The sequence below is a fragment of the Sceloporus occidentalis genome, unplaced genomic scaffold (genome assembly GCF_023333645.1).
Source record: "Sceloporus occidentalis isolate IW3139 unplaced genomic scaffold, rSceOcc1.0.p SCAF_110, whole genome shotgun sequence".
NCBI classification, from domain to species: Eukaryota; Metazoa; Chordata; class Lepidosauria; order Squamata; family Phrynosomatidae; genus Sceloporus; species Sceloporus occidentalis.
In genome coordinates, this window is record NW_028317090.1 from 923,003 (window position 1) to 949,201 (window position 26,199).

Below are 26,199 nucleotides of genomic sequence, written 5' to 3' on the forward strand. Positions count from 1 at the left end.
AGTCATGTCAACCTACCTACACTATACCACAAGTGTTTTTACATGAGGAAGCTGCTCACAAGGATGCAAAAAGGGAGCAAACTTTAACCTCTTGCCAAGCTGCAGCCTGTTAACACAACGGTAAATATATTACATCATTGTAAAAAATCATTACAAAAAGTACACTTAATATCCACACTAGTTGCCTTCCATACATATTAAGTTACCTTGAACAGTTGGAAATTTCTATAGCAGGTCCCTCGCATGGCAGGCCTCCACATTGAGGGCTGGGATGATTGCATGTGCGACTTCGACACAGACAGTTACCTACTGAATTCCCATCATTACAACTGCAGCCACTCCATTCTGTCCAAGCACTATAACTTCCATCAACAGTGAGATTTTTTGACTAAAACAGAGGAGGGTATTTTGGGATTATGCATTAATCATTTTGTATATTTCACAACTTTCATAATATTATTATTATGAATAATAATAACAATACTAATAATAAAATAAATTACTAATGACAGACATGGTGGAGGGAAAAGATTAGAAGAAAAATGTCAGGTTAGTATAAGCTACACTATGACTGGTAATTGAAAGAGGAATTTAGAGAAGAATTGAGGAACATTACAGTATGTTTATTCACATCATTCAAAAAACATATTACTATAGAAAGTTGCTATGAATAGCTAAAAAGGCCAAACATCCCAGCCACATCATTTTTATATTAAATACATGCTTGCCTCTCGAAGTGTAGTTGGGCAAGTAGCACACATCTGGCTGACCAGTCATCCACTACCAGCAAGCAAGCCTGGTGTGACCATTCATCCTACTAGGGAGCGCAGGGAATGGGGGCAAGCAAATTTGAAGCCATAGAAACATAATTATGAGTGCTAATATGTAAAAACATGTTTTTGCAATTTTGGTTAGGATTTCTTCTACAAAGTAGGTGCCACTGCTGAACAATAACCTAATTTATGTTCAGCAACATGCCCTGATTACAGGGGTACCCCACATACATAGTTTGGTAGGTTCTATGGCACATCCATCCCTTACATATTACCCTATAGCAGTGGCGACTCTAGAAACAATATATAGGGGGGGGGCACACAACAGACCACAGTCAAACTGGGAGGGCATTAATAATTTCCACCATTAAATCATACCACTGAAAAAACATAGATAATGTGCTATGGAATGATACTTTTGTTATTGGACAATACAATACTTGATCATTCAACATGGGAAGCCTGAAGCCACAATTTAGTAAGACTAATCCTTGAAATAAATATTATAGAGTAAACAACACAATACCTTAACTTTTCCACTAAATGATTTCAGGGCCTAATATTAGACCCTGCTGCCGATATATATATAAATATTAGATCCTGCTGCTGATATATATATATTAGCCCCTGCTGCCCATATATATTGATATTAGCCCCAGTTGCCGATATATATTAATATCAGTCCCTGCTGCCGATATATATATAAATATATATATAAATATTAGACCCTGCTGCCGATAGCAGGTATAGATCAACACATTAACACACAAACCCAGTTTTGCATGTATAGATCAATTGAAATTCACTTGTGATCTCAGCACTGAAGGTATATATCAAATAAACAGAATCAGACATACAAATCCTGTATTTGCAGGTATACAATAATAATATATGAAACGTAGCATTGCAGGTATAGATCAAATAAATACATGGAAACAGCATTGCAGGTATTAATCAACTGAACAAGACATACAAATCCTGTATTTGCAGGTATACATAAATAATGTATGGAAACATAGCATAGCAGATATGGATCTACACAATAACACAAAAACCCAGCTTTGCAGGTATAGATCAATTGGAATTCACATAAAAACACGGCATTAAAGGTATATTTAAAACCCCCTAAATTACAGGCATAGATCACAGGTTGTACACCCCAAAGTCAGCCCTGGCGTCCACACTGCCCACATAGAACCTGACCAGCACTCAGATAACACACATAAGATTTGCCATCTTTGTCCCCAAATAGCCCAGCACAAGTCAGCTTTGTCCCATAAACAACCTGCCTGTGCCATCTTGGTCCCCAAGGCTCAAACCTCCTGCTAGTGCCATCTTTCCCATTCCACAATTATCATTCAGACAATTCATCCACACATTAACTCATGCTCTCCCTCATTCAGACAATTCATCCACATATTAACTCATGCTCTCCCTCATTCTGACAATTCATCCACATATTAACTCATGCTCTCCCTCATTCAGACAATGCATCTCATTAACACTTTACATCAATTCAATATTCTTACTACCCTCTTTCTCACTACGTACCCCCACTCCCTCCCTTATCACTTTCTACCCCTTCTCCCTCCCTTATCACTTTCTAACCACTCTAACTCCTCTTTCCCTACTCACTATCTACCCTCTTCCCCTTTATTTTCACTCACCTTAAAGTCCTGCGGCCGGAGAACAAGGCTTCTATCTTCCTGCTCTGCCGGGGCGCGCTGTGCTTCACTGCTGGGCGCCGGATATGACGTCATATACCGGCGCTCAGAATGACACACCGGCACCGCGATGGAGGTAGAGGCCTCGTGGAGGAGACTGAGGGGGGCCCAGCGGTTGCTAGGCGCCCCTCTCTCCTCGTCAAAAAAACCAAAAAAAACGTTTGAGGCTGCCCGGGACTTAAAGTGTTACCTCCTCCGTCGGGCTGCCGGCAGGGACACCGAGACGCAGCCCGCACAGTCGGCTCCCTGCTCGTGCCGTCACGGTGAGCTGCCGCCGGGTCCGTTCTCCTGCGAGACGCGCGTCCCCGGCGAGTTCGAGGGATAATTCCGGGGCGCGCGCCTCTACGTCGTGAGAGCTAATCTGATGAATATTCATGACGCTCTTAAAGCGACATTTATTCTTTTTCCTCCTCCCCCTAATTAGGAGGGTAGGAGGATCCATATTGTTGGAGGGATATTTAAACCCTCATTTGGCACTACACCATTGCCTGTGTTAGTGCCTTTTTGCCTTTCACTAGCGTTTGAATCCTGATTAAGCTTTCTGGTATTGACTCCTGCTTGAACCTGACCTCCGTTATATTGCTGCCTGCCCTGACCTTTGCTTGTGACCCCGACTACTCTTTTGCCTGACCCCTCGGATACCGTTATTATTATTTATTTATTTTTTTGTTCCTGAGTTCCACCTTTCATTATTCTTGGTGGTGTACGATCTGTCTCCTGTGCCTGGTGGCAGTACGTCCTCTCTCCTCCAGAGGGCGCTGATTCTGCAGCACGGATCCAGAACCTGTACCCCGGTTGTGACATAAAGTCCCATTGCGGGACTGTCCTGGTCAATCAGTTGGGTGGTTCCAAATTCGGCGGGGGGGCAACAGGGGGGGCAAGGAATAACCCTTGCCCCCCCCTGTAGCGAAGCCACTGCCCTATAGTGTAATATTTATAATACTACTGGCTTAAGGATTTTGGGGGCAGTGAAAGTTTTATAAGTGTTTACTTGTAGTGCTAGAGCAGTAGAATGTTGGTGTACATTTTTTTTTAAATTGCAATTCTTAATTTTCTCATTCTTTTTCTTTTTTTAGTGTTCTCAGTACAATATGGATAGAAATCTGTATGAAGATCTTTATTATATATTACGGATGCCAGTGATATTATAATTTATTTATATTACATTTAATTCAATTTGTTGGGAAAGGTGGACACTTTGTTTCTCGTTCTCTTCCCTCCAATCTCCCCTGCACTGATCACAGCATTGCATTGCTGATGGCCATGTGTGCGATCAGCCAGCAGGAGAAGCCATTGGGAATCCCAGCAGTGTCTAGAAAGGCCCTGATGGGTCTCTTTTCTCCACAAGTGACCGTCCAAGAAAAATACAACTTTAACAATTTGGGCAAAATATTCAATTTTTGGAACAATTACAAAGGTTTCTATGGTGATAATAAAAAATTATATCATTATATTAAAAGTATCAGAGTAGATATAACTTATAAGAAATAATAGTATGCAACACTCAAAAGACTGTGTCATATGTGTGTGTGTGTGTGTGTGTGTGTAATATTTTTGTATGTACATATAATCTTTTCTGCAGTATACTGATGTTGTTAATATGCATTTAGCATAGGCACAATGGAAATGTATTTTGTGAATATTAAGGCTATTGCTGAAACTTTGACTAATATCAATGAGCTCCATTATTATTCCACACATTTTATAACAGTAATCCTTATTCCTTACTGCAAAATTTTGACAAGGTGACTTTGTGAATTTAAAGTAAATGAAAATGTTGCTTCAAGCATGTCATTATACCCTATCTATGAAAAAGAAATGCAAAAGAAAATAAATTTGCATTACCGCTTTTTCTTCCTAATAATAGTTTTTTCAGATTTTAACAAAAGAAAGGTAAGGCAATGGTTCCAAAACTGTTCTGACAATTACAAAAGCATTGCAAAGTCTCCCCAAATACAGAAAAAAAAACATTTATATACCCTAGAATATTTTAACAGAATAGCTAAAGCGTGAAGCTTCTGTGGCACCCATAAAACTATGTCCCTAAGGTTTCCACCATGCAATTACTGTGAAGGAACCCATGCCCAAGAAGAGGCAAAGTAAAGCAAAATTCTCTTTAATATACATATTATTTAGTTGCTCAGTTCCATGGATAGTCATCAGGTGTCTAAACTCCCCAGTAGAGGTGAATTGCAGTCTGCCAACTTGCCATGTTTGACAGCAAATGGTCCGTAGCCAGTTAGACCAATTCTCCCATCTCCCTGATCTCCTCAACCTTTTTTTTTTTTTAACACTCCTTCTCCACTACATAACATTGAGATGTCTGGTTGCCTTTAACAAATGGTTAGTGAGTAAACACTTATATTTTGAAATTGATTGCTTTGTGTGGTGTAGCACTATAGGGGCCAGGTCTAGAGCCGGGGGTTGCTCAGTCACTGCCTGCACTTTGGTCCCACCACAAATGAATAAATGCCTCCTCTTCACTAGCACTCCGCTGGCTTGGGGTTCTGTATTATATTGTGAGGACTTTATATGTATTCTTCTGAGTTTTATATGCTATTTAACATGTGCTTGTTAGGATACAGATATTTTTTCACTGCTCAGTTGACAGCACCCTCCTCTGGATCCCTTTCAATTTACCTATGAATGAGGGGATAAACTCATATTCCCTAAGAAGGAGCCTATAGAGTAGCAAAATGCCTCAGAGAGGCACCATCTCCCAGGCAAGGATGCTTAAAGCCAATCAGATCCCTGTCAAAGTTTTGCCTTCCCAAAACCTCAGTAGAGACATAATGGGAGACCTCCATGTATCTGAACCTGTCCAGGGCCATCAGTCCCCCAGCCACAGGCAACTGAGGCCAAGGGGAACCCTCTGCAACCACATCACAGGCTCCCACAGAGCTAAAATGAACTCCCAGGCAGATATGGAGTTCTCAGTAAGTCTGGGTTATTGGACATTGGTAGTAATGGAGAGGGGATAGTAGCCAGGAGGCCCCTACTCTCTGTCCTTTCCAGATCCTGATTTCTGCATGTACATGCTTAATTCCCTGGGTTATGCTACATGCAGATCCGAAGACCCTGTTCGACTTAATAGTTTCTGTTCTGGACCAATTGAGCATTCTGATCCCCTAATAAGGTGAATTGCTTGACATATTTAAGCATGTCTGCAAACCTGTAGTATAGTAAAGAGAGACCAACTGGGCCTGGAGCCTTGTCTGCTGCCATGCCACTGCATGAATTTGCTTGTGCTTGGCACAGAATGAGGATTGTTAGCTTTCATAGGAAGATGTTACCAGTGGAAGGGTGAAGGGCCACACATCTTGGCTGTATCTGCCTGGAGGGTCAATCAATGGACACATCAAAGTAAAATTCAGGAATGCATAATGTTCAAAATATGATGGGTGGATAACATTTGGGCCCCGGCATACATTTCATCACTATGCCTTCAATGTGCTTGTTTTAGAGCAGGGGTGTCCAAGTTTTTTCTGCAGTGGGCCACTTCATCAGAATTGTATACGTGCGTGGGCCACTTCATCAGAATTGTATACGTGCGTGGGCCGCACTCATTTTTCACTGTGAGAAAATATGGCCTTTAATAAAATATGCAGATTAAAATAAAGTAAATGACACAAAACCTTTACTTTGCCTCTCACTGATTTCTGGGCCTAGAAAGTTTTGTGACTACAAATTCAGGATTCTGGATAATTAAAAATCAAATAGTTTATTTATTCTAGGGATGCACCAAAATGAAAATTCTGGACCAAAACATTCACGGTTCACTTAGCCAAAACCGAAAATGACCCCCACCTTTAAAAATAATAATAAAAACTCACATTTTTAATAAAAGTAGGTAACACACCATAATTTAACAAAAAAATTAGCAATATGACTTGGCATGATAGGAGTGTGATTGTTAACAGCAATCACACTCCTATCTTACCCAGGCAACCAGTAAATGCTGATACCTAGGCATGATGGGAATGTGCTTGCTGTGATTGCTGTTAGCAATCATACTCCTATCATGCCAAGTCAGCCAGTACATGCTGGTACATGGTGGCTTTAAGTGATGTGCAGACCCCATACTGCTGGCAGCATCAATACACAAGGGGGGCATGTACTGGCTGACTTGGCATGATAGGAGTGTGGTTGCTAAAAGCCAGTGGCGTCTCCAGCTTTCATATTTAGGGGGGGCACATGTGGGTCCAGGGACCAAAGTGGGGGGGCCCAATTATAAAAAGGTACATATATATATATTTATATATATACACACACATACACACGTTAGACGTGCATTTTTAACTACATAATATGCACTTATCTCTTTGAAGTAAAGACCGTGATTGAAATATGATTTCAAAATAACAGCTAAACTGGCAGTTATTTTTCATTCTTTAATATTAGCCCCTGCTGCCGATATATATAAATATTAGACCCTACTGCCGATATATAGAAATATTACACCCTGCTTCCGATATATATTAATATTAACCCCTGCTGCGGATATATATTGATATTAGCCCCTGCTGCGGATATATATACTTATATTATACCCTGCTGCCGATATATATTAATAGTTGACCCTGCTGCCAATATATATTAATATTAGCCCCTACTGCCAATATATATTATTAGTCCCTGCAGCCAATATATATTATTAGCCCCTGCTGCCGATATATATATAAATACTAGACCCTGCTGCCAATAAATATTAATATTAGCCCCTGCTGCCAATATATGTTAATATTAGCTCCTGCTGCCGATATATATTAATATTAGCCCCTGCTGCCAATATATGTTAATATTAGCTCCTGCTGCCGATATATATAGTATTAGTCCCTGCTTCCTATATATATTAATATTAGCCCCTGCAGCCAATATATATTAATATTAGACGCTGCTGCCAATATATATAAATATTAAACACTGCTGTCAATATATAAATAAATATTAGCCCCTGCTGCCAATATATAAATACATATTAGCCCCTGCTGCCAATATATAAATACATATTAGCCCCTGCTGCCAAAACATATATAAATATTTGCCCCTGCTGCCAATATATATATAAATATTAGAACCTGCTGCCAATATATTTTATAGTGAAAAAACTGGACCGTACCCAAGCATTTCCTTGGGCCCTGCTCAACGCTTCCTTGCATGCAATCACTACCAAAAAAAAAATATTTGCCACACTGACTGAAGATCAGAGGAAGACCGTGAGAGTCAGTCCTGCACTGTGACATTGAGAGGTCCTCTCCCCTGTAATCATCCCCAGAGTCCTTGTCCCCTCATTCACTAAACCATACCGCTCTTTTACTTACACCCTGTAGTTCAGGTATAGATCAAATAAACAACACATGGAAACAGCACATGCAACTGAATGAGATAAAAAAAAACTTGTATTTGCAGGTATACATAAATAATGAATGGAAACATAGCATTGCAGGTATATACCAACAGAACACACAAACCCAGCATTGCAGGTATATATCAACTGGAAATCACATGTACACTCAGCACTGAAGGTATAGATCAAATAAACAACACATGGAAACAGCACTCCAGGTATTGATCAACTGAATAAGACATACAAATCCTATATTTGCAGGTAAACATAAATAATGTATGGAAATATAGCCGATACAGATCAACAGAATAACACAAAACCCAGCTCTGCAGGTATATATCAATTGGAAATTACATATAAACTCTGCATTAAAGGTAAAGATAAACCCCCCTAAATTACAGGCATAGATCACTGGTCACACACCCCAAAGCCAACCCTGGTGTCCACATTGCCCACATAGAACCTGACCAGCACCCAAATTACACATACATAGGACGTGCCATCTTTGTCGCCAAACAGCCCAGCATGAGTCAACTTTGTCCCCAAACAGCTGAACGTACGCCATGTTTGTCCCATAAACACACTATCTGTGCCATCCTTGTCCCCATTGCCTAAACACCCTGCTTATACCATCTTTGCTTTTTTGACAAATCAATAATACACCTATGATTCACAAACACTTACAGTCACTCACTAATTCACACAATCATTTATTCTTTCACACAAATTATTTACACATATTCATTAATGCATCCACACATTAATCCATTCATTCTCTCTCTCATTCTGACTCTTTATTTCAATATTCTTGTCACCCTCCTTTCTCCCTATCTACCCCCTCTCCCTCCCTATCTAACCCCTCTCTGTGCCTACCCTATCTAACCCCTCTCCCTCCCTCCCTAATCCCTCTCCCTCCTTATCTACCCTATCTACCCCCTCTCCCTCCCTATCTACCCCCTCTCCCTCCCAATCTATCCTATCTACCCCCTCTCCCTCCCTATCTATCCTATCTACCCCTTCTCCCTCCCAATCTATCCTATCTACCCTATCTAACCCCTCTCCGTCCCTACCCTATCTAACCCCTCTCCCTCCCAATCTATCCTATCTATCCCCTCTCCCTCCCAATCAATCCTATCTACCCTATCTAACACCTCTCCGTCCCTACCCTATCTAACCCCTCTCCCTCCCTCCCTACCACCTCTCCCTCCCAATCTATCCAATCTATCCCCTCTCCCTCCCAATCTATCCTATCAATCCCCTCTCCCTCCCAATCTATCCTATCTACCCTATCTAACCCCTCTCCGTCCCTACCCTATCTAACCTCCGTCCCTACCCTATCTAACCCCTCTCCCTCCCTCCCTACCCCCTCTCCCTCCCAATCTATCCTATCTATCCCCTCTCCCTCCCAATCAATCCTATCTATCCCCTCTCCCTCCCAATCAATCCTATCTATCCCCTCTCCCTCCCAATCTATCCTATCAATCCCCTCTCCCTCCCAATCTATCCTATCTACCCTATCTAACCCCTATCCGTGTCTACCCTATCTAACCCCTCTCCCTCCCAATCTATCCTATTTATCCCCTCTCCCTCCCAATCAATCCTATCTACCCTATCTAACACCTCTCCGTCCCTACCCTATCTAACCCCTCTCCCTCCCTCCCTACCACCTCTCCCGCCCAATCTATCCTATCTATCCCCTCTCCCTCCCAATCTATCCTATCAATCCCCTCTCCCTCCCAATCTATCCTATCTACCCTATCTAACCCCTCTCCGTCCCTACCCTATCTAACCTCCGTCCCTACCCTATCTAACCCCTCTCCCTCCCTCGCTACCCCCTCTCCCTCCCAATCTATCCTATCTATCCCCTCTCCCTCCCAATCAATCCTATCTATCCCCTCTCCCTCCCAATCAATCCTATCTATCCCCTCTCCCTCCCAATCTATCCTATCTACCCTATCTAATCCCTCTCCGTCCCTACCCTATCTAACCTCCGTCCCTACCCTATCTAACCTCCGTCCCTACCCTATCTAACCTCCGTCCCTACCCTATCTAACCCCTCTCCCTCCCTACCCCCTCTCCCTCCCTCCCTACCCCCTCTCCCTCCCAATCTATCCTATCTATCCTCTCTCCCTCCAATCTATCCCCCTCTCCCTCCCAATCTATCCCCTCTCCCTCCCTATCTATCTCTTCTCACTCTCTAACCCCCTCCTAACTTTCTACCCTCTCCCCCCTTTGAAGTTCATAGATCTATAACTGCAAGCCTGCATTTGCATGAACTGAATTGCTCTATACCTGTAATGCTGTTTCCGTGTATTATTTACTTACTGTATACCTGCAAATACAGGGTTTGTATGTCTTATTCAGTTGATCTATAACTGCAATTAACACTATAATTAACACTGTGCACCACTAAGCAAAATGTAATGTGTCACATTACTGGTTGAGATGTAATAACTAGACTTGTGCATTCGTCTTCAGGCGAACATGGAAACGAACACGAAGAGTGCGTTTTCGTGTTCGTTCCGAAGACATGCCGAAGAGAAGACGGCGGCGGTAAAACGTAGGCGAAGACGAAGACACACACCACGAAGATCTTCGTGATTGTCTTCGTCTTCGTCTACCATTCCCCCCCCCCCCCTGAAGTGGAAATCCGCAGGTTCGCCGTCATGGTATACAGGGCAGTGCGAATGAGCCTATTGGTCGCCTACAGGGACCTCCTCTGGCATCAACCAATTGGTTGATGCCAGAGGAAGACCCTGCAGGTGACCAATAGGCTCACTCGCACGGTCTTTGTAACCCCTGACAGCGAACCTATGGATTTCCGCTCCCATTAACCCCTTCGATGCTGCGTTATCTAACACAGCATCAAAGGGGTTAACGGGAGCGGAAATCCATAGGTTAAAGGGCCGTGCAAGCGACCAATAGGCTCACTTGCACGGCCCCTTAACCCTTTAACATTTAACTAATTGAACAGGGAGGGAGACCAGTGGCATCGGCAGGGTAAGTTGCAGCATTGAGGTTTTAAAACCCCAATGCTGCAACTTGCCCTGCAGATGCCACTGGTCTCCCTTCCTGTTCAATTAGTTAAATGTCCGTACGAGCGACTTTATTGGTCGCTCGTACGGACATTTAACCCGGCACAGACTAACTAATTGAACAGGGAGGGGGACCAGTGGCATCGGCAGGGTAAGTTGCAGCAGGGTAAGTTGCAGCAACTTTTAAAACCCCAATGCTGCAACTTACCCGGCACATCCCACTGGTCTCCCTGTTCTATCAGTTAAATGTCCGTACGAACGACTTTATTTGTCGCTCGTACGGACATTTAACTGATAGAACAGGGAGACCAGTGGGATGTGCCGGGTAAGTTACAGCACCAGGAGCCTAAAAGTCTGTACGAGCGACCAACAGAGTCGCTCGTACAGACTTTTAAAATCCCAATGCTGCAACTTACCCGGCAGATCCCACTGGTCTCCCTGTTCTATCAGTTAATAAATGATAGAACAGGGAGACCAGCGGGATCTGCCGGACACTTACGGCACCAGGAGTTTAACAGTCTGTACGACCGACCCTATTGGTCACCAGCAGGGGGCTCGTCTGCCATCAACCAATGGCAGACGAGCCCCCTGCTGACGACCAATAGAGTTGCTCATACGGACATTTAAACTCCTGGCGCCAGAGCGGCTTTAACCCCGTATTAACTCATTAACCGGGGAAAACGAAGAAAACCCGAACACGAAGAATGTCTGCGAATATTCGCCCGAAGAGAAGACAGGACCAGGCGAATATTCGCGGAATACTAAGTTTTTTTTTTGCCGAAGACGAGCACGAAGACGAACACGAAGAGCCCCCTGGTGCCCAAGTCTAGTAATAACTACAATTTAATATTGAGCAGTAATGAGTAAAAGGCAGTTTATTAATGTTTGAATTAATGAAACCACAGGTACTATATTAAAATATAACAATATAAAGTTTGACTCACTGGACAAGCTGTGATTCTTTGCTCCCACTGGTTCATACTCATGCTTTCATCAAGCGTTGTGCATTTCTTTGTAACCATGTCCCAGCCACAATATGGATCTTGAGCTCCAATGCAGGCACTAGAAAACCCAATTTTTGCATAATTTAACAAAAATACCTCAACATAAGCTGCAAACAGAAACTGCTGTTTATTAGGGTTATCATTTTCTAAGCATGAGTACAGAGAAACATTGTTACATTATTTACATGCAAGGATTGTTCACACAATACATAGAATCTCAAACATGAGCAAATACTACGTCATTGACTTTTCAGTTTGTTCTCACAAAATAACAATGTACAGACATGAGTGATCCATCTAGACTAACAAGGAAAGCAAAAACAGAAGATGTGCATTCCTGGGGTATTTGAGAATCAACACTGAGAATCATTGATCTCGAACAGGGATAGTTTACTTGTAAATGCCCAACCAACTACAAGTTTTACTATGTTTAGTAAGCTACTGCTTTTTTAAAAAAAAAAAAAAATACTAACATGAAAGCTGAGGGGTACTTACAATTTAGGAAATATATGTTAATAAAATATGTAACTAAAATTAAAAAAATGAAAAGCCTGAATATACATTACAGTTTATATTTTTTGCTCTAATATTTTTTTTTAAATATAGACACCCAAATTGTTGTGGGGTAATGACGGCATATTAAAAATAATGATTTCATTTTAGTCTTCGGTAGCTTAGTAATAGGGTCTAACAATTGATTTCTATTCATAGCTATTTTTTAAGCTTTTTAGATTTTTGTCTTTACTGTCTAATTGTACAGCGGCCTCTGTGGTTAAGAGGTGCTAATCTTATGTTTGTAAAAATATTGTTTAAGAATACAAAACATTTCTAAAATTATATATTTTTATTGGTCTTAACATTTATTTTTTATAGGCCATTGCTTTTTATAAAGTTAGAGGCAACGACAATTTCATATTTGTTGCTTTATATTTACTATTTTTTACAGCACCCTGAGTGTTGAATCAGTTGGAGCTGCTCCTCCTTTGTACCTAAGAGTGCCTGCTCCTCGCTATTGAGGCATTTCAACAACACCAACATGTGGTGTGTGTGTGTGAGCATGGATGTGGATGTATAAGTGAGTGTAAGAATGGATGTGTATGTGTAAGTGTGTGTACTATGATGTGTACGTGTGCATGTATGGGTAAATCATCTATCAAATACATTGTCTTAATTGCAATGTTTTATTTGCACCTGAAAAATATATCACACATAATTTAAAATCTGGTGACATCAATTCTGTATATGTAAACACACTCAGTCCTCTGGCCCTGCTACAACAATGGCACTAAATTGAACTAACTTCAACAAACTAATGAAATTAATAAAAAAAACCTATATGCAACATTGACCATTACCAAAATACCTGCGGCTTTTGTAGAAAAGACATCTTTTCAAAGGGATCTTTATAACATGACCATACAATCCCACAAATAGTACACTTTGGCTGTGAAGGATCTTCAGTCTTCGGATTGGCTCTATTTGTCCCTTTGGTAAAAGTTCAATTTCTTCCAAAAGACAACTACTAGTGTTTTGATTTATTGGAGCCAGGACTTTTTTAATTGTTCCATAATCTGTAGTGCAAATAAAATATTGCTGCAGTTCATTCATCATGCAATGTATATTTATATCATTCAGCAATCTACAGTTTGTTTAAAAACAAATCAACATATGGTTCAACAGTTATCGTTAGAACACATTTTATTCTTATGAAATGCAAACTTTAGTGCATTTTATTAATAAGTATATATACATAATTATCATCAGCTATTGGCAATTAATTGCACAATGAAGGTATGCTCAACAACTTTTCAAGCAAACCTGACGCAGTTCACTCTATATTTATTATGATCTTGCATTTAAAGTTAACATCATGAATGACAACTTATATACCGGTACTACTTTCTAGTAATGTTACCTTTATGTTTAAACTAATTTGGTTGAGCATTTTCACAATATTAATAACACAGTAGAAAGGTATAGTCTATATTATTCACTTAATATAATATAATATAAATAGTTATTTTATTTTGCTTATGTATACTTTTGCTTAAACACACTTTGTTGCTTCTAACCTATGCCTTTTGTTCAATTCTCCCCCCATTATGTGGTTTTGTCCATAGTGGAAACACCGCTCTGTGAGCACCATTGGCAGTAATATGTCAATAAGATTGAGCTCTTTTTGTTTTTATTTCTTTGGCTGTGGTCACTAAATCATGAGTTTCAAATGAGTTAAGTTAAGAGGGAACTACATATTTGCATATGCTTGTGATTACTATGTAAAATTCTAATCTATTAATTTTGGTAGCTTAATTTTCTCCTATATGAAGCCAAGGATTTACTGAAATCTTTAGATTCCAAACATTTTTTTTAATATTATTTGCAAGCTGATCATAAATGTATCACATGATAGAATGGCTGTTAAATTCTATTGTCAAACATGTATGACTATGAACTATGGTTTTTAAATTATTATGATCCAGTAATAAAAGTACATATCAGTATAAAAGTACTTTCGTTAGGCAATGTCAAGTACTAGAGATTTTTATGCTTACAAAACCTAATATTTTAGGAGATAACAGATTTTATTCAAGGAACACAGCTTGGAGGAATATATTTAACATTGTAGAAACAAAAGTAAAAGCATTTACCTTAATATGTGAGCTGAACACATTTGTTATAAGATGTATTTTAAGTGCTTCTTGTGTCACAAAAAATAGCAATGCTAACATTTTCTCAGCCTGTTGTCAATATTTAATAAACAGCGATACAAAAACTGTATGTATTTTGACATCTTTCATCCATTTAAGAGACTACAATTTTATATATTTTTGGGTTTTTTTTATGTTGACAATAAATGTTTCCAAGGTAACTCTCTGTGAGTAGATTTATGATTCAGTTCTTGAAAATTATATAATATTAAAATAATATTGAACATTAAAAAATGCACCCTCTGCTTCCATAATCAAGAAAAGGCATCTGAGGAAAAAGACTTGGACTGGCCCACTTGTGGAGTTATATAATGCAATGCTACATGACCCTGTAGTAAAAGCACAGCTGCTCTCACAGTATGTGCGGGTGGCTACAAAATGGCTCTGGGGAGGTTAAAAGGGGTAGAAGAGGGATGGGGTAAGGAAGGAGCAAGATTGTAGTGGGAGAGGGTATGTGTGTTAGAAAGGGGATATGTATTAGCATGAATGTGTATGTGCAAGAGTGTGTGAATTAGAGTGTCAGTGTGAGGATGAGTAATATATGTGTGTAAATATGAGTACCAGTGCATATGTTAATTTCGGGGTGGGGCAAGGAGCTGCTGGGGCCACTTGGTTTTACCTGCTTCCAGTTCCAGCCCTCCCCTGAAGAAGAGAGAGGGAGCATGTGATAAAAACATTTAAACACATTACAGGATTTAACGTTTACTACAAAGAAGGAGAAATGTTAGAACATGACATCAGTCTAAAACTGGAAATTCAGAGGTATTTTTTACTGAGTGGGTGGTAAATAATTGTAACAACCTCCCATCAAAAGTGGAAGAGGCTAATACAGTGAGGGTGTTAAAACAGGCCTGGGATGGGCATAGCCTCCACAGATTGTATTAGAAGGAGTAAGAAGAAGCACATTTTTTAATGCAGTGAAGACTCCGACCACAGAGGGCAGTGGCTGAGGGCCACATGTCTAAGTTCCAAGGTTCTGGCAAGTTGCTGATGCAAGTAGGAAGAAGTGAGGCTAAATGTGAATACTCTCGTTAAAGAAAAATAAGTACTGAAAACAAAAACAATGAACTACAAATGACGGTACTAAAGACTGAAGAATGTAATTCATCTTTCAGCTACTGGATACTGATGGTCACACACTTCGGTGAAAACAGCATCCATTTCTCACACCAATGTGATGAGAGATTTTTTGTGCAACATTTTTTAATCCTCATATCAAAGGTGTCATTTTTGAAAAGTGTTAGTTCTAACATGACATATCTATGACAAATTGACAAATAGATTTAAGGAAAATATCTGAAAAAGACAACTATTTAAAATGATCTCAATTTTATTTTGATTCCTACTCATCATGATATTGGTGCCAGTGTATTATTGCTTTTTGTTATTTTCTTATCTTATCACTTCAGTCCCAAGCTTTATGAGTACTAGACAGAACAAATAAATCAGTTCAGATATAGGCATTGTCCAAGCAACACACATAAATTGTGTTAATTGACCATAAGATGATTAATGTTCTTAACATAGCATTTACAGGCTTTTATTTATTTTCAATGAATTTACCACACTTTTTTTTACTCACAATAAAACATACAGTGATGAAAGTAGAACAATAGTTTGTGTAGAATCAACTATAATGAGTTAATATATAACATATTAAAACATTTTAAATATCTGTGGAAAAGTGTCTTTAAAGTGTTATTTTCAACTAACATAACATATCACTAGGCAAATTATAAGAACATGGCCACTAACCCCTGCATTTCTTGGTAATAAAGTGGTAAATCATGGATCTGGTACAGGTGGCAAGGCAAATGGTGGAATTTACTTGAATGGTAATCCTGCAACCTTATCAAAATATTAATAATTTAAAATAGATAGATATATGTGTGCTTGTTTATCAACTGTGCAGGATTTATATGCCAGTTAACCCTTAGTATAAAGACTACTAGTGTTTCTCCATACTATACAAAGTCTAAGTAAAAAATAGAAAAATGTGTTTCAGGAGGGGTATAGCTGGGTAGGTGCTCTCGAAGAAAGCATACTTGTGTGGGAAAAAAGGTCCCTGTCCGCTGACACTGAACAATATTTTAATAAATAAGATGAATACATTTAAATCACAAATCACTTTTCTAAAAATTTATTTTATAAATGTAGGTTAAGAGGAATAAAAATAATATAATTCTCCAAGCACAAAACGATAGTGGTATTGTCTTACCTGTTGCCAGGTATATTATATGGTACAACATTTCCTTCCCTTGCACAACATCTACCACAAGATGAGTAAATCGGCTGTTATCCTCCATGAAGTATGGTATTTTATTAACTGGCTGCACCACGTCATGCATTAAAATATATTTCTGGGCATCCTGGAGGTTTCTTTCAGTCAGATTAACATACAATCCTTGATCCACTGTACCACACTGAAATATATACAAAAATACAAAACATTTTTTTGCTTGTGTAATAGAAGTGATATATAATATGAGTTATTTTTTTGTCAACTTACTATTTCATGGAGGCAAAATACTAAAAAAATATCAGAGAAACTTCAGAGATCGTACAGGCATACCAGTAGATAACAGTAGTAACAAACATTAATAGAATCCACATGTTCTTATATTGCCATACTTCATTTGTAGTTTATTTAATTTCATGCTGTCCATGCTATTAGACCACTCAAATAGAGAATCAGGGAACATGTAATAGATATAGTTACTGATACATCTGATACTCCAGTAGGTAGACACTTTAAGAATTGAGGAGGAACTAGAGTGTTACAATTCAACGCTATTGCGAAAGTGAAAATCTTACCAAGAGGTGGTAATTGTCACACTTTTCTCAATAAGAGAGGCCTATTGGATTTCTGAACTCAACACTTGTTGGCCTAAAGTTTTTAGTCACCTTTAGTGGATTTTTACAGTACTGAATTATATTTTTTAGTGGATATATTTATCACTGGGCCTTTGTATAAAATTTGTACAAATGGTGCACCCACTGAGTATATAAAATGTTTTGTTATAAAGGAGCACAAATACTTTCTTTCTGTAGTACATTCTTCTGACCACAAGGTGGTACTCAAATATTCTCTGATCTTTTACGAGTATTATACAAGGAGAATTATGCATATTTTTTTTTAATTATCATATATCTGCACATTAATTATATAATTTATGAACTTGCTTTGCTCTGTGTGCTTATAACGTTATTTATGTTTGATTTATTTTTAAATGTTCCTTTTTTTCTCGCAAATGTGTATTGTCTTATTATGGTAATGCTGTTCTTGGTCATGACATCTTTTTTAATCTACATATAATTAGTAGATTTGTGGGGTTAATTGTGCCAATGATTAAGCGTGTCTGACGCTTCACCCCCCCTACTTTGTAGGTCTTTTCTCTCTTTCCTCCTGGTGAATATCTGCTGTATTGACTGAAGGATGGACTAATAAATTATCAATTTCTGAAACTTTTTCTTTGTGAGCTTTTCTGGTAAGAAGCATAGCCCACCTCCTCCGCTTTTTTGCATGTTTTTGTTTGGCAGGGAGGGCCGGGGCTGCTCCTTATCTAGTCACATAATCACGATACTGTAGTGTGAATGGTACAGCTTTTTGATCTATTTAGTCATGCAATTGGGTTATGTTTATGTTATACGACCACTAGTAATTGTACATGGTATAATTAGCTAAGTAAAACAAAACAAAAAGTATTTACACTGCAGCAAATATGAAATGATTATTTAAAGAAATAGACATGCCCTTTTTTTGAAACTACTGGAAATATGTTTTCAATATAATTTATACAGGATTAGCATTTCACTAGGAGAAATAAACCATATACAACTACAAAAACCTAACAGACACAACAATGGTCTGGATTCAATTACTGGACATAATCGATCACAAGTAGTTGAGTACCGAAAATGGATAGAGTTATAAATGGATTAAGCTAATAACTTAGACTAAAAACTTAATGTAATTGAATAGCAACCAGCAAATACATTGTGAAACATAGATAATAAACAGATATATATTGATATATTAAAGGATCATTAATCAAGACAAAATGTTTCACTGTTATATTTCTATTTTAATTATTTTCTATTGCAGTCTATGAGAGGATTGCTATTTAATAACGTGAAAAATTGACCTCAAGAAGCTACGTTTAAAACTTGTCATCTTTAGACACTATTTGGCTTACAGTTTATCAATCAACATTTTTGCCACTGTCAGTTTTAAGATTAATAGTATGTTTGAGTTGTCCATAGGGAGGGTAGGCTGCAATATTTTTTTGTGTTGTTCCCTTGCAGTTAGTGACATAATATTTGTTACATTGTTAAAAAAAACTTTCAGTTGTTAAACTTAAATAAATAACTGTCCTTAACAGAAAAAGGAGATGTTTGCAAAAACAAAACATACACATGCATATGTCAACGTAGTATCATACATTGCTCATTGTTTAGTTAAAAAAAAAAAAACCAAAAAAAAAAAAAACAGCATACCTGGAAATTTGGATTGGGATTAGGATAGGGTAGCCAAGCAGAACGAGCATTTTCCTGATATTTAAACGGTCCACTGAAAGTCTGGGTTATAGCGCTTACGTTGAAGACACAGACTGCTGAAGCAGCGATGCTATTTCTGTATAAATAGGAAAAAAAACGTACACATCATTATCAACAAAAACATAACATAGTAACTAATATCCTCTAGATAATATAGTAAAATGAAAGGTACCTTAACATTAAAAACAATCCCATCTTCAGAATTGCCTTATTACTTAAAAGGACTGTTTTACTGTCCCTAACAGCCATTATAAAGAACATATATTATAGTACTCTCTGAGTACTTTAATATGCATTCTTCTTAACCCCCCTTCAGTCCCAGGGGTTTTTGGTACCTCAAGTCCCGGGTCCATTTTTGCAGTATGTCGGATCAGCGATTATTCCCCTTTCCTGGGAATAGTGTACCTATTTAAACTATATATATATTGTTTTTTCAAGAAGAGAGGGCTTTCTTTTGATAAAATATAGTTAGATAATTAGCTAAAAATTTAGGATGAGAAATTTAGTAAAAACTAGCAAAAATTTGAACCCCCCCCAAATTTTTTTTATATATTTTCCCCTCTGAATCCTCACAAAATTAGGTAAAGTAATGGAAAATCTCCTCCAAATCTATCAATTCAGGTGTCCTGATTTCAGAAATACTTCATTTATATAGAATTTCCATACTCTTCCCAGCACTTATAGCGAACCTACTATAAGGTGTACATTATTCTTTACAAAGCCGTAGAATTTTTACACTAGGTATAATGGAATTGCAACACTAATTTTAACAAATAAACCAAAAATACCCACAAAAGTATATATTTCTGTAAAGCAGATTACAAAGGCTATCATATCAGGGGTATTTGGGCACTCTTAATGCAGCTATTTGGCCACAATCACTGTCAAAGGTGCCCTCAGCCTGCGCTTTTTTTTCACCAACACTCACAGAGTATGTGTTACGGCAGAGAAACTCAACCACAATTGTTTAGCTGCATCTCCTGATTAAGGAAATACCCCACCTTAGGGTTTTTTTTCTTTTACCCTATTGGGTAGTATTTTTCATATTTATGGCTTAAGGGGTTTGAGGGTTGTAAACGGGGGCAGGGGGTTATACCTTTTAGATGTTGTGCTATGGCAATGGGATGTAAGAGTTTTTTCTTTTTTTAATTTTTCTCTTTTTTATAATTTATTTTATTTTTAAATTTTATGTTTTGTATTTTTTTTTAAATGCACAGTTAGCAGTGCAGTATGGTTAGAGGTCCTCTTAGGGACCTCTTAAACATGCTATTAGGCCAGTGATGTCACAATGACATCACTTAGCTCACTTTATTGTGTATTTTTATTTATTGTATTATTTTAGCTATTTTTTATTGTTAAAAAAAATCACTAAGAAGAGAAGAGTGAGAATCCCTGCAATCTTCCTGCACCAATCACACTGTGATCGCCATGCAAGTCTTCATAGACTTGCATAGAGATCACAGTGTCGGTGATCACTGCCTCATCAGACCGATCAGATATCCCAGCACAGTCTAGACAGACCCTGCAGGTGATATCCTGTCCTCTGATGACCTTCCGGGTAACATCAGCAGTGACGCGACCCGGAAGGGAATGCCTGATCACATGATCAGGCGTTTTAAGCTGTAACGACTTTCCGGCGCTTGCACCGGCAGCCGTTACTGGAGATCTGGAAGCAGAAAGCCAGCGAAAGCAAAAGGATCTGGAAGCAAAAAGCCAGGTTGACAGCCTGATCTCCCTGATAAGAAGGTCAGGGCGTACCGGTACGTCCAAAAGGGTTTCTTGCAATGCGTTTTATGGACATACCGGTACGTCCATAGAGGACTGAAGGGGTTAAACCCTTACCTGAAGTAGACACTGCAGCCTAATTGACGTGTTTTGCATGAATGTGCATGGGGTCTGATCCCCCACTTGCAGCGTTCCAACAACCACCGCTGGAGCTCACGGGAGTTACGTAAATTGCATGCATGGAACTATATTCAGCTTAACAGATTAGTTAAGGAGGATTCTGCAAAATTCCCTCATGCAGTTGCAAGGCGGACACAACAGAAATTTAAAGAGACCATGTAGATATTAAATGCATTAAAGTGCATATAATGGGTCCAGTGTCCCTTTAACCCCTTAAGGACAATGCATTGGAAGGCATACATGTACAGGCTTTGTCGTAAAGGGGTTAAGTCAAAACATTTCCAGAATTATCTTAATGACCAAGTGACCACTCTATTCTGAAGGATAATGTTTCCAACTGTAAAATACTACCTGGTGACATTACTGTCTTACAGAAATGTGACTGCTAACCATTTGGTACTTTTTTGTTTGTGATAATACAGAGCCACTTAAGAACCTTCTTAAGATTGCATATTACATTTAGGTATACTGTTGTACTGTGTTCTCAAATATACAAAACAAGTAGTGCAGCAGCAAATATAAAGGAAAATGGTGTTATGCAAAAGGCATTTACAATTTCCTTTTAAGAACATTTTATATATTTCTCACATCTTATTTGTAAGTAATGAGGGAAATAGCACAGCTGCTTTGTATGTATTTTAAGCCTTTCACATGCTAGTGACTGGAGCTTCTTTTGCCATTTTTTCAAATATGTTTGTTCTTTTCATATTAAGTGTGCCCACACAATTTTTTTTTTCCAAGGACAGATAGGGCATTGTTTTGATATAGTTTTTACATGTATTGTCCAAGGGTGCCCAGGGTGCACAGTGCATACGGCTATAAAGAAGCCACAATCTTGGAATGGAATTTCTCACCTTGAGTACAGACATTTCAATTAAACAATATCATGAAACTTCTTGTTGTTCTTCCACATACTAGAAGAGACAACACAAGAGTCTGTAGATTACACAGTTAAAAATAATGGCAGTGTTACTGGCTCCTGGCTGACTAATGAAGTGGGACAACAAAATACTTAGGATGCATTATTATTTCTAAAGGGTTACTTGAGCATCCATTAGAAAGTAATAAGATGAAGTAGTATGCCTTATGGCATTAAGAGGCTAATTTTTTGGAAAAATGAATAATTCTCAATAATACATACACATTAGTGGTAAAGATGCCATATATTAGATCAAGTTCAGGCAGGAAAAAGGTACTTTGGAGTTCATTGTAATAAAATGGGATCTCTCCTGGCCGAGAGCAGTTCATTCGAGCCTTCATGAAAGTTGTCCATGTGTCTTCTAATAGAAACCTCCCTCCAATGTCATTTTTACACACACGCGCGGCTCTGGAGAATACTGTCTTTCCACAATCATGTTCTACAGCATTTTCTCGAAAAAAGAAGTATGTGAAGTTTCCAATAACATACGATGACACAAAATTTGGCTCTGAAAAATAAAGATTTACATCAAATGTGAATACAATAAAGCAATGTTGATTTCCATGATTTAGTAAGAATATGTAGCTATAACAAAACTACTGTCAATGTTTCAACATTGAACTCAATCCTTAGAATTAAAAATGCAAAAGAGAGTATTGTTACGTAAAGCCATGTATACAGTTGATTATATGTTAAAATGACACTAGGAAATAACAACAGGTCTTGGTTAACACGAAAATATTTAAAAAAAAAAATACAAACAGTATGAAAAAAATTTAAAGACAATGTAATCATTGATGAAGATTAAAGTATGTGTGTTTGGGAGATATGGACTGTACCATTAATGTTGTGATATAAATAAGAGATAAAATTCTAAATTCTGACTTGGGGTGGGGCATTGGAATAATTAGAAACTTGTATGGTGCAGGTGCACTTAAACCTTTGAGCGCCAGTGGTCTGGTCCAATTTTTTCCCCTAGGAGGCAAAGGCATTTTAAACAGTTTCCACATCATTTTGTTTAACCACAATGCCCATGAAAGGTTTTCACTTAACCCATGGAAAACTATGTATTATTTTTTTTCAGCAGAAATTCAACTTTTCTTTAACCTGTGGTGAATTTTCCATTGTGGGGTAAGATATGAAGTCTTAAATTTTAAAAAAATTATTACATATTTTCATATTATCTTACAAATATATTATAAAGAAATAATAAATGCTTTTTAAAATGACAACATCCCATAAGTAATTTTTTTTTAAGTAAACGTGTCTTATTAAAAGCCATGGTAAAGCATGATAAAATGTACACTATATTGGACAAAAGTATTGGGACACAGGACCATTACACCTACAGGGAATTTTATGACATTGCATTCCAAATACAGCTATAACAGCTTAACAGCTTCCACTCTTCTGGGAAGACTTTAAACAGGATTTTGGGGGTGTTTCTCTGGAAATGTTTGCCGATTCATCTAGTAGAACATTTGTTGGATGAGAAGGCATGGCTCTGAATTTCCATTCCAGTTCATTCCAAAGGTGTTCGATGGGGTTGAGGTCACGGCTCTGTGCGGGTCAGTCAAGTTCTTCCACACCAAATTCATCCAACCATGTCTTTATGGACCTGGCTTTGTGCACTGGGGCAAAGGCATACTGAAATAGAAAAGGGCCTTCCTCAAACTGTTTCCACAAAGTTGTAAGCATAGTGTTGTCTAAAATGTCTTGGTATCCTAAAGCATTCGATTTCCCTTCACTGGAAGTAAGGAATCTAGCCCAACCCCTGAGAAACCGCCCCATATCATTATCACTCCACCACCAAATTTTATAGTTGGCACAATGCAGTCAGGCAGGCAATGTTCTCAGACTTGCCCATCAGACAGCCAGAGAAGTGGTGATTCACCACTCCAGAAAATACGTTTCCACTGCTCCAGAGTCCAGTGGCAGTGTGCTCAAAATGGTTTACAGTCAAAAAATGTTCATGGTTGAACCAAGAACATGCACCTTGTGATTGCCTACAAACTATATATTGATTGAAAGTTCAGCACCTGAAGATTTTAAAGACTCTCCACTTCTATTTCTAGGTCGCCCACAACAGCCACAAAACTTCAAAGAACAGAGGATGTTTGGTTATTTCCCTCAACTTTTTCATGCTAAAGAATGGACGCTACATCCAGGCCTACCTGGACCAAAAAAAATTTCTCATGTCTCCTTAACACATATGTGTTACGTTAGCATTACATGTCCATGAGAGACCCCCAAATCATGATTGCTCAAAGTGGTTTCAGCTAGGAAATAAAAAGTGGTTTCAGCGAGGTGAATAAAAAATCCTCAAAAAGACAAGAAAGGGGATTTAAAAGACACCCAACTACCTTTCTAGATGGGCTACTGCAACCACAAATCTAACAGAAACACAGGATTTTGAGGGATTTTCCCCCTACCTTTTCACAAAATAAACACATTTTGGAATGAAACAAGATTTTTTACCTGAAACAAGAAATATTCTTGCACTAGTCCTGGGCACGTAGATACCACATGTATGTGGCATGTCAGCGATTCATAGTAACAATAGGCCCCCGATTCATTAGAGTTGTTTCAACGACACCCTACTTTCTATGTGATCCTTAGCAAACACAAAATCTAACAGGAAAACAGAATTGTTTTTTTTCTCTCTAACTTTTCCCCTGTGCTACCTTAAAGAGGCAAACACAAAAAATCTCCCACTTAACACATACATACCACATATGTGCGATATGCAATCATCACACAATCACAAGAGACCTCCAAATCATAAGTGTGTAAAGTAGTTTAAACATTTTTAGAGTTGATCCAGTGATGCACAATTCATGATTTGGGATGACTACCCATAAACCACCTCTCCTTTTCTGCTCAAAGTGTTTAGATTTTTTTTTTTATATATCTCTACTTCCTTGGTTTAGGGTCAAAATGTTTGTGTCTTAAAACTAACACTCCAGTAACTGACAAAACAGCATATTGATTTTATCTAGGGCAGTAGCGTATCTATGGGGGGGGGGTGAGCAGGCAGAGTGCTGGTCTGGGTATCAGGCACCTGCTGCCCGATGAGCAGGACCAGTTGGGAAAATCACACTCTCCCTCTTAGCCAAATTGTTGGACCACGGATGAGTTGCAGCTTCTACCATAGGTAGGGGCTTTTATTTATTTTTTGCTCACAGAATATTTTAGCATGATTTTTTTATATATTGTTTGTAATTAAAAAAGTCAGTAAATAGAACGAAATAAACTTTATCAGTTGAATAATAATAATACATTTTAGTGCATCTGCCTTCAATACACAAAGTATACAAGATGATATTCACAACAGAAAAGTCAAATCTGAAAATACATAATTTGGCTAGTTACTAATGATCTACATCACACAGAATATCAAATTAGCTTTTGCACTTTAGCAAATTTTTGCACTTGCCAATTTACTCTGAAATCAGCTAACTTACAACAGTATTACGGTTTTTTTTTTGTTTTGCTTTTATTTCTGGCTTGTATGAATTCTCTGTTATTCTCCCAGTTTCCAGAAATCAGTTTCACTTCCATGACTGTAATTCAGCTGTCAAGGCAGGTGCTTTACAAAATCATGTTGATAGAGTTTGATATTCATGGTTATTGGTTAATATCCTGACTTTTCAGTTTCATTTAAATCACCTGACCAGTATCTAACATATTAAGCAAAGTGATATTAGTAAATACAATGTATAGCTCACAAATGCAGATTGATTGATTGATTGATTGAAGGAAACTTAATGCACCCCTGATTTATGATATAGCAATACTCTAATATCTAATTTTTGATTGTATTCTTCTAATTCAAGTTACAATTATACAAGCTTCACGTAAGGATGTGTTTTGCTGTGCACATTGAAAAATACCAATCAGTAAACATTACCAAAATTAAACAAACATCTTGCCTTAGAGCACATAACATTGAGTATCAACCACTTGAGACCACCTAATACTTTACACATACCAAAACAAGTGACTAGAAGCTACCATACAAAATTCATATAATGAGCAATAGAGGTGTACTTCTATAGAATTAGTCATTTTCCTAGGGAACAATTTTAAAGAGCAATTGTCTCTCTCTAGGTTTGCATTTATAGAGGATGAAATGCACTACTAGAGAAGAACATAGAAGAACAAAGACTACATGGTACTTCTAGATTCTGAAGGCACAAAATTCCCCGATGAAAAAGTCAAGATATC

At 38.2% G+C, this 26,199-nt stretch overlaps 1 protein-coding gene across 1 annotated transcript in view; it reads right to left on the reverse strand.

Moving 5' to 3' along the window:
- Positions 1–26,199, reverse strand: part of LOC149283168 (semaphorin-5A-like) — a 96,424-nt gene that overhangs the window by 13,660 nt on the left and 56,565 nt on the right. Inside the window, exons 7-12 of the mRNA XM_089497900.1 lie at positions 22,195–22,480; positions 19,089–19,224; positions 16,810–17,014; positions 13,247–13,454; positions 11,824–11,941; positions 207–388 (exon numbers count right to left, since the gene is read on the reverse strand). Coding sequence (XP_089354026.1) covers positions 207–388; positions 11,824–11,941; positions 13,247–13,454; positions 16,810–17,014; positions 19,089–19,224; positions 22,195–22,480 — 1,135 coding nt within the window. The remainder of the gene's footprint in view (positions 1–206; positions 389–11,823; positions 11,942–13,246; positions 13,455–16,809; positions 17,015–19,088; positions 19,225–22,194; positions 22,481–26,199) is intronic.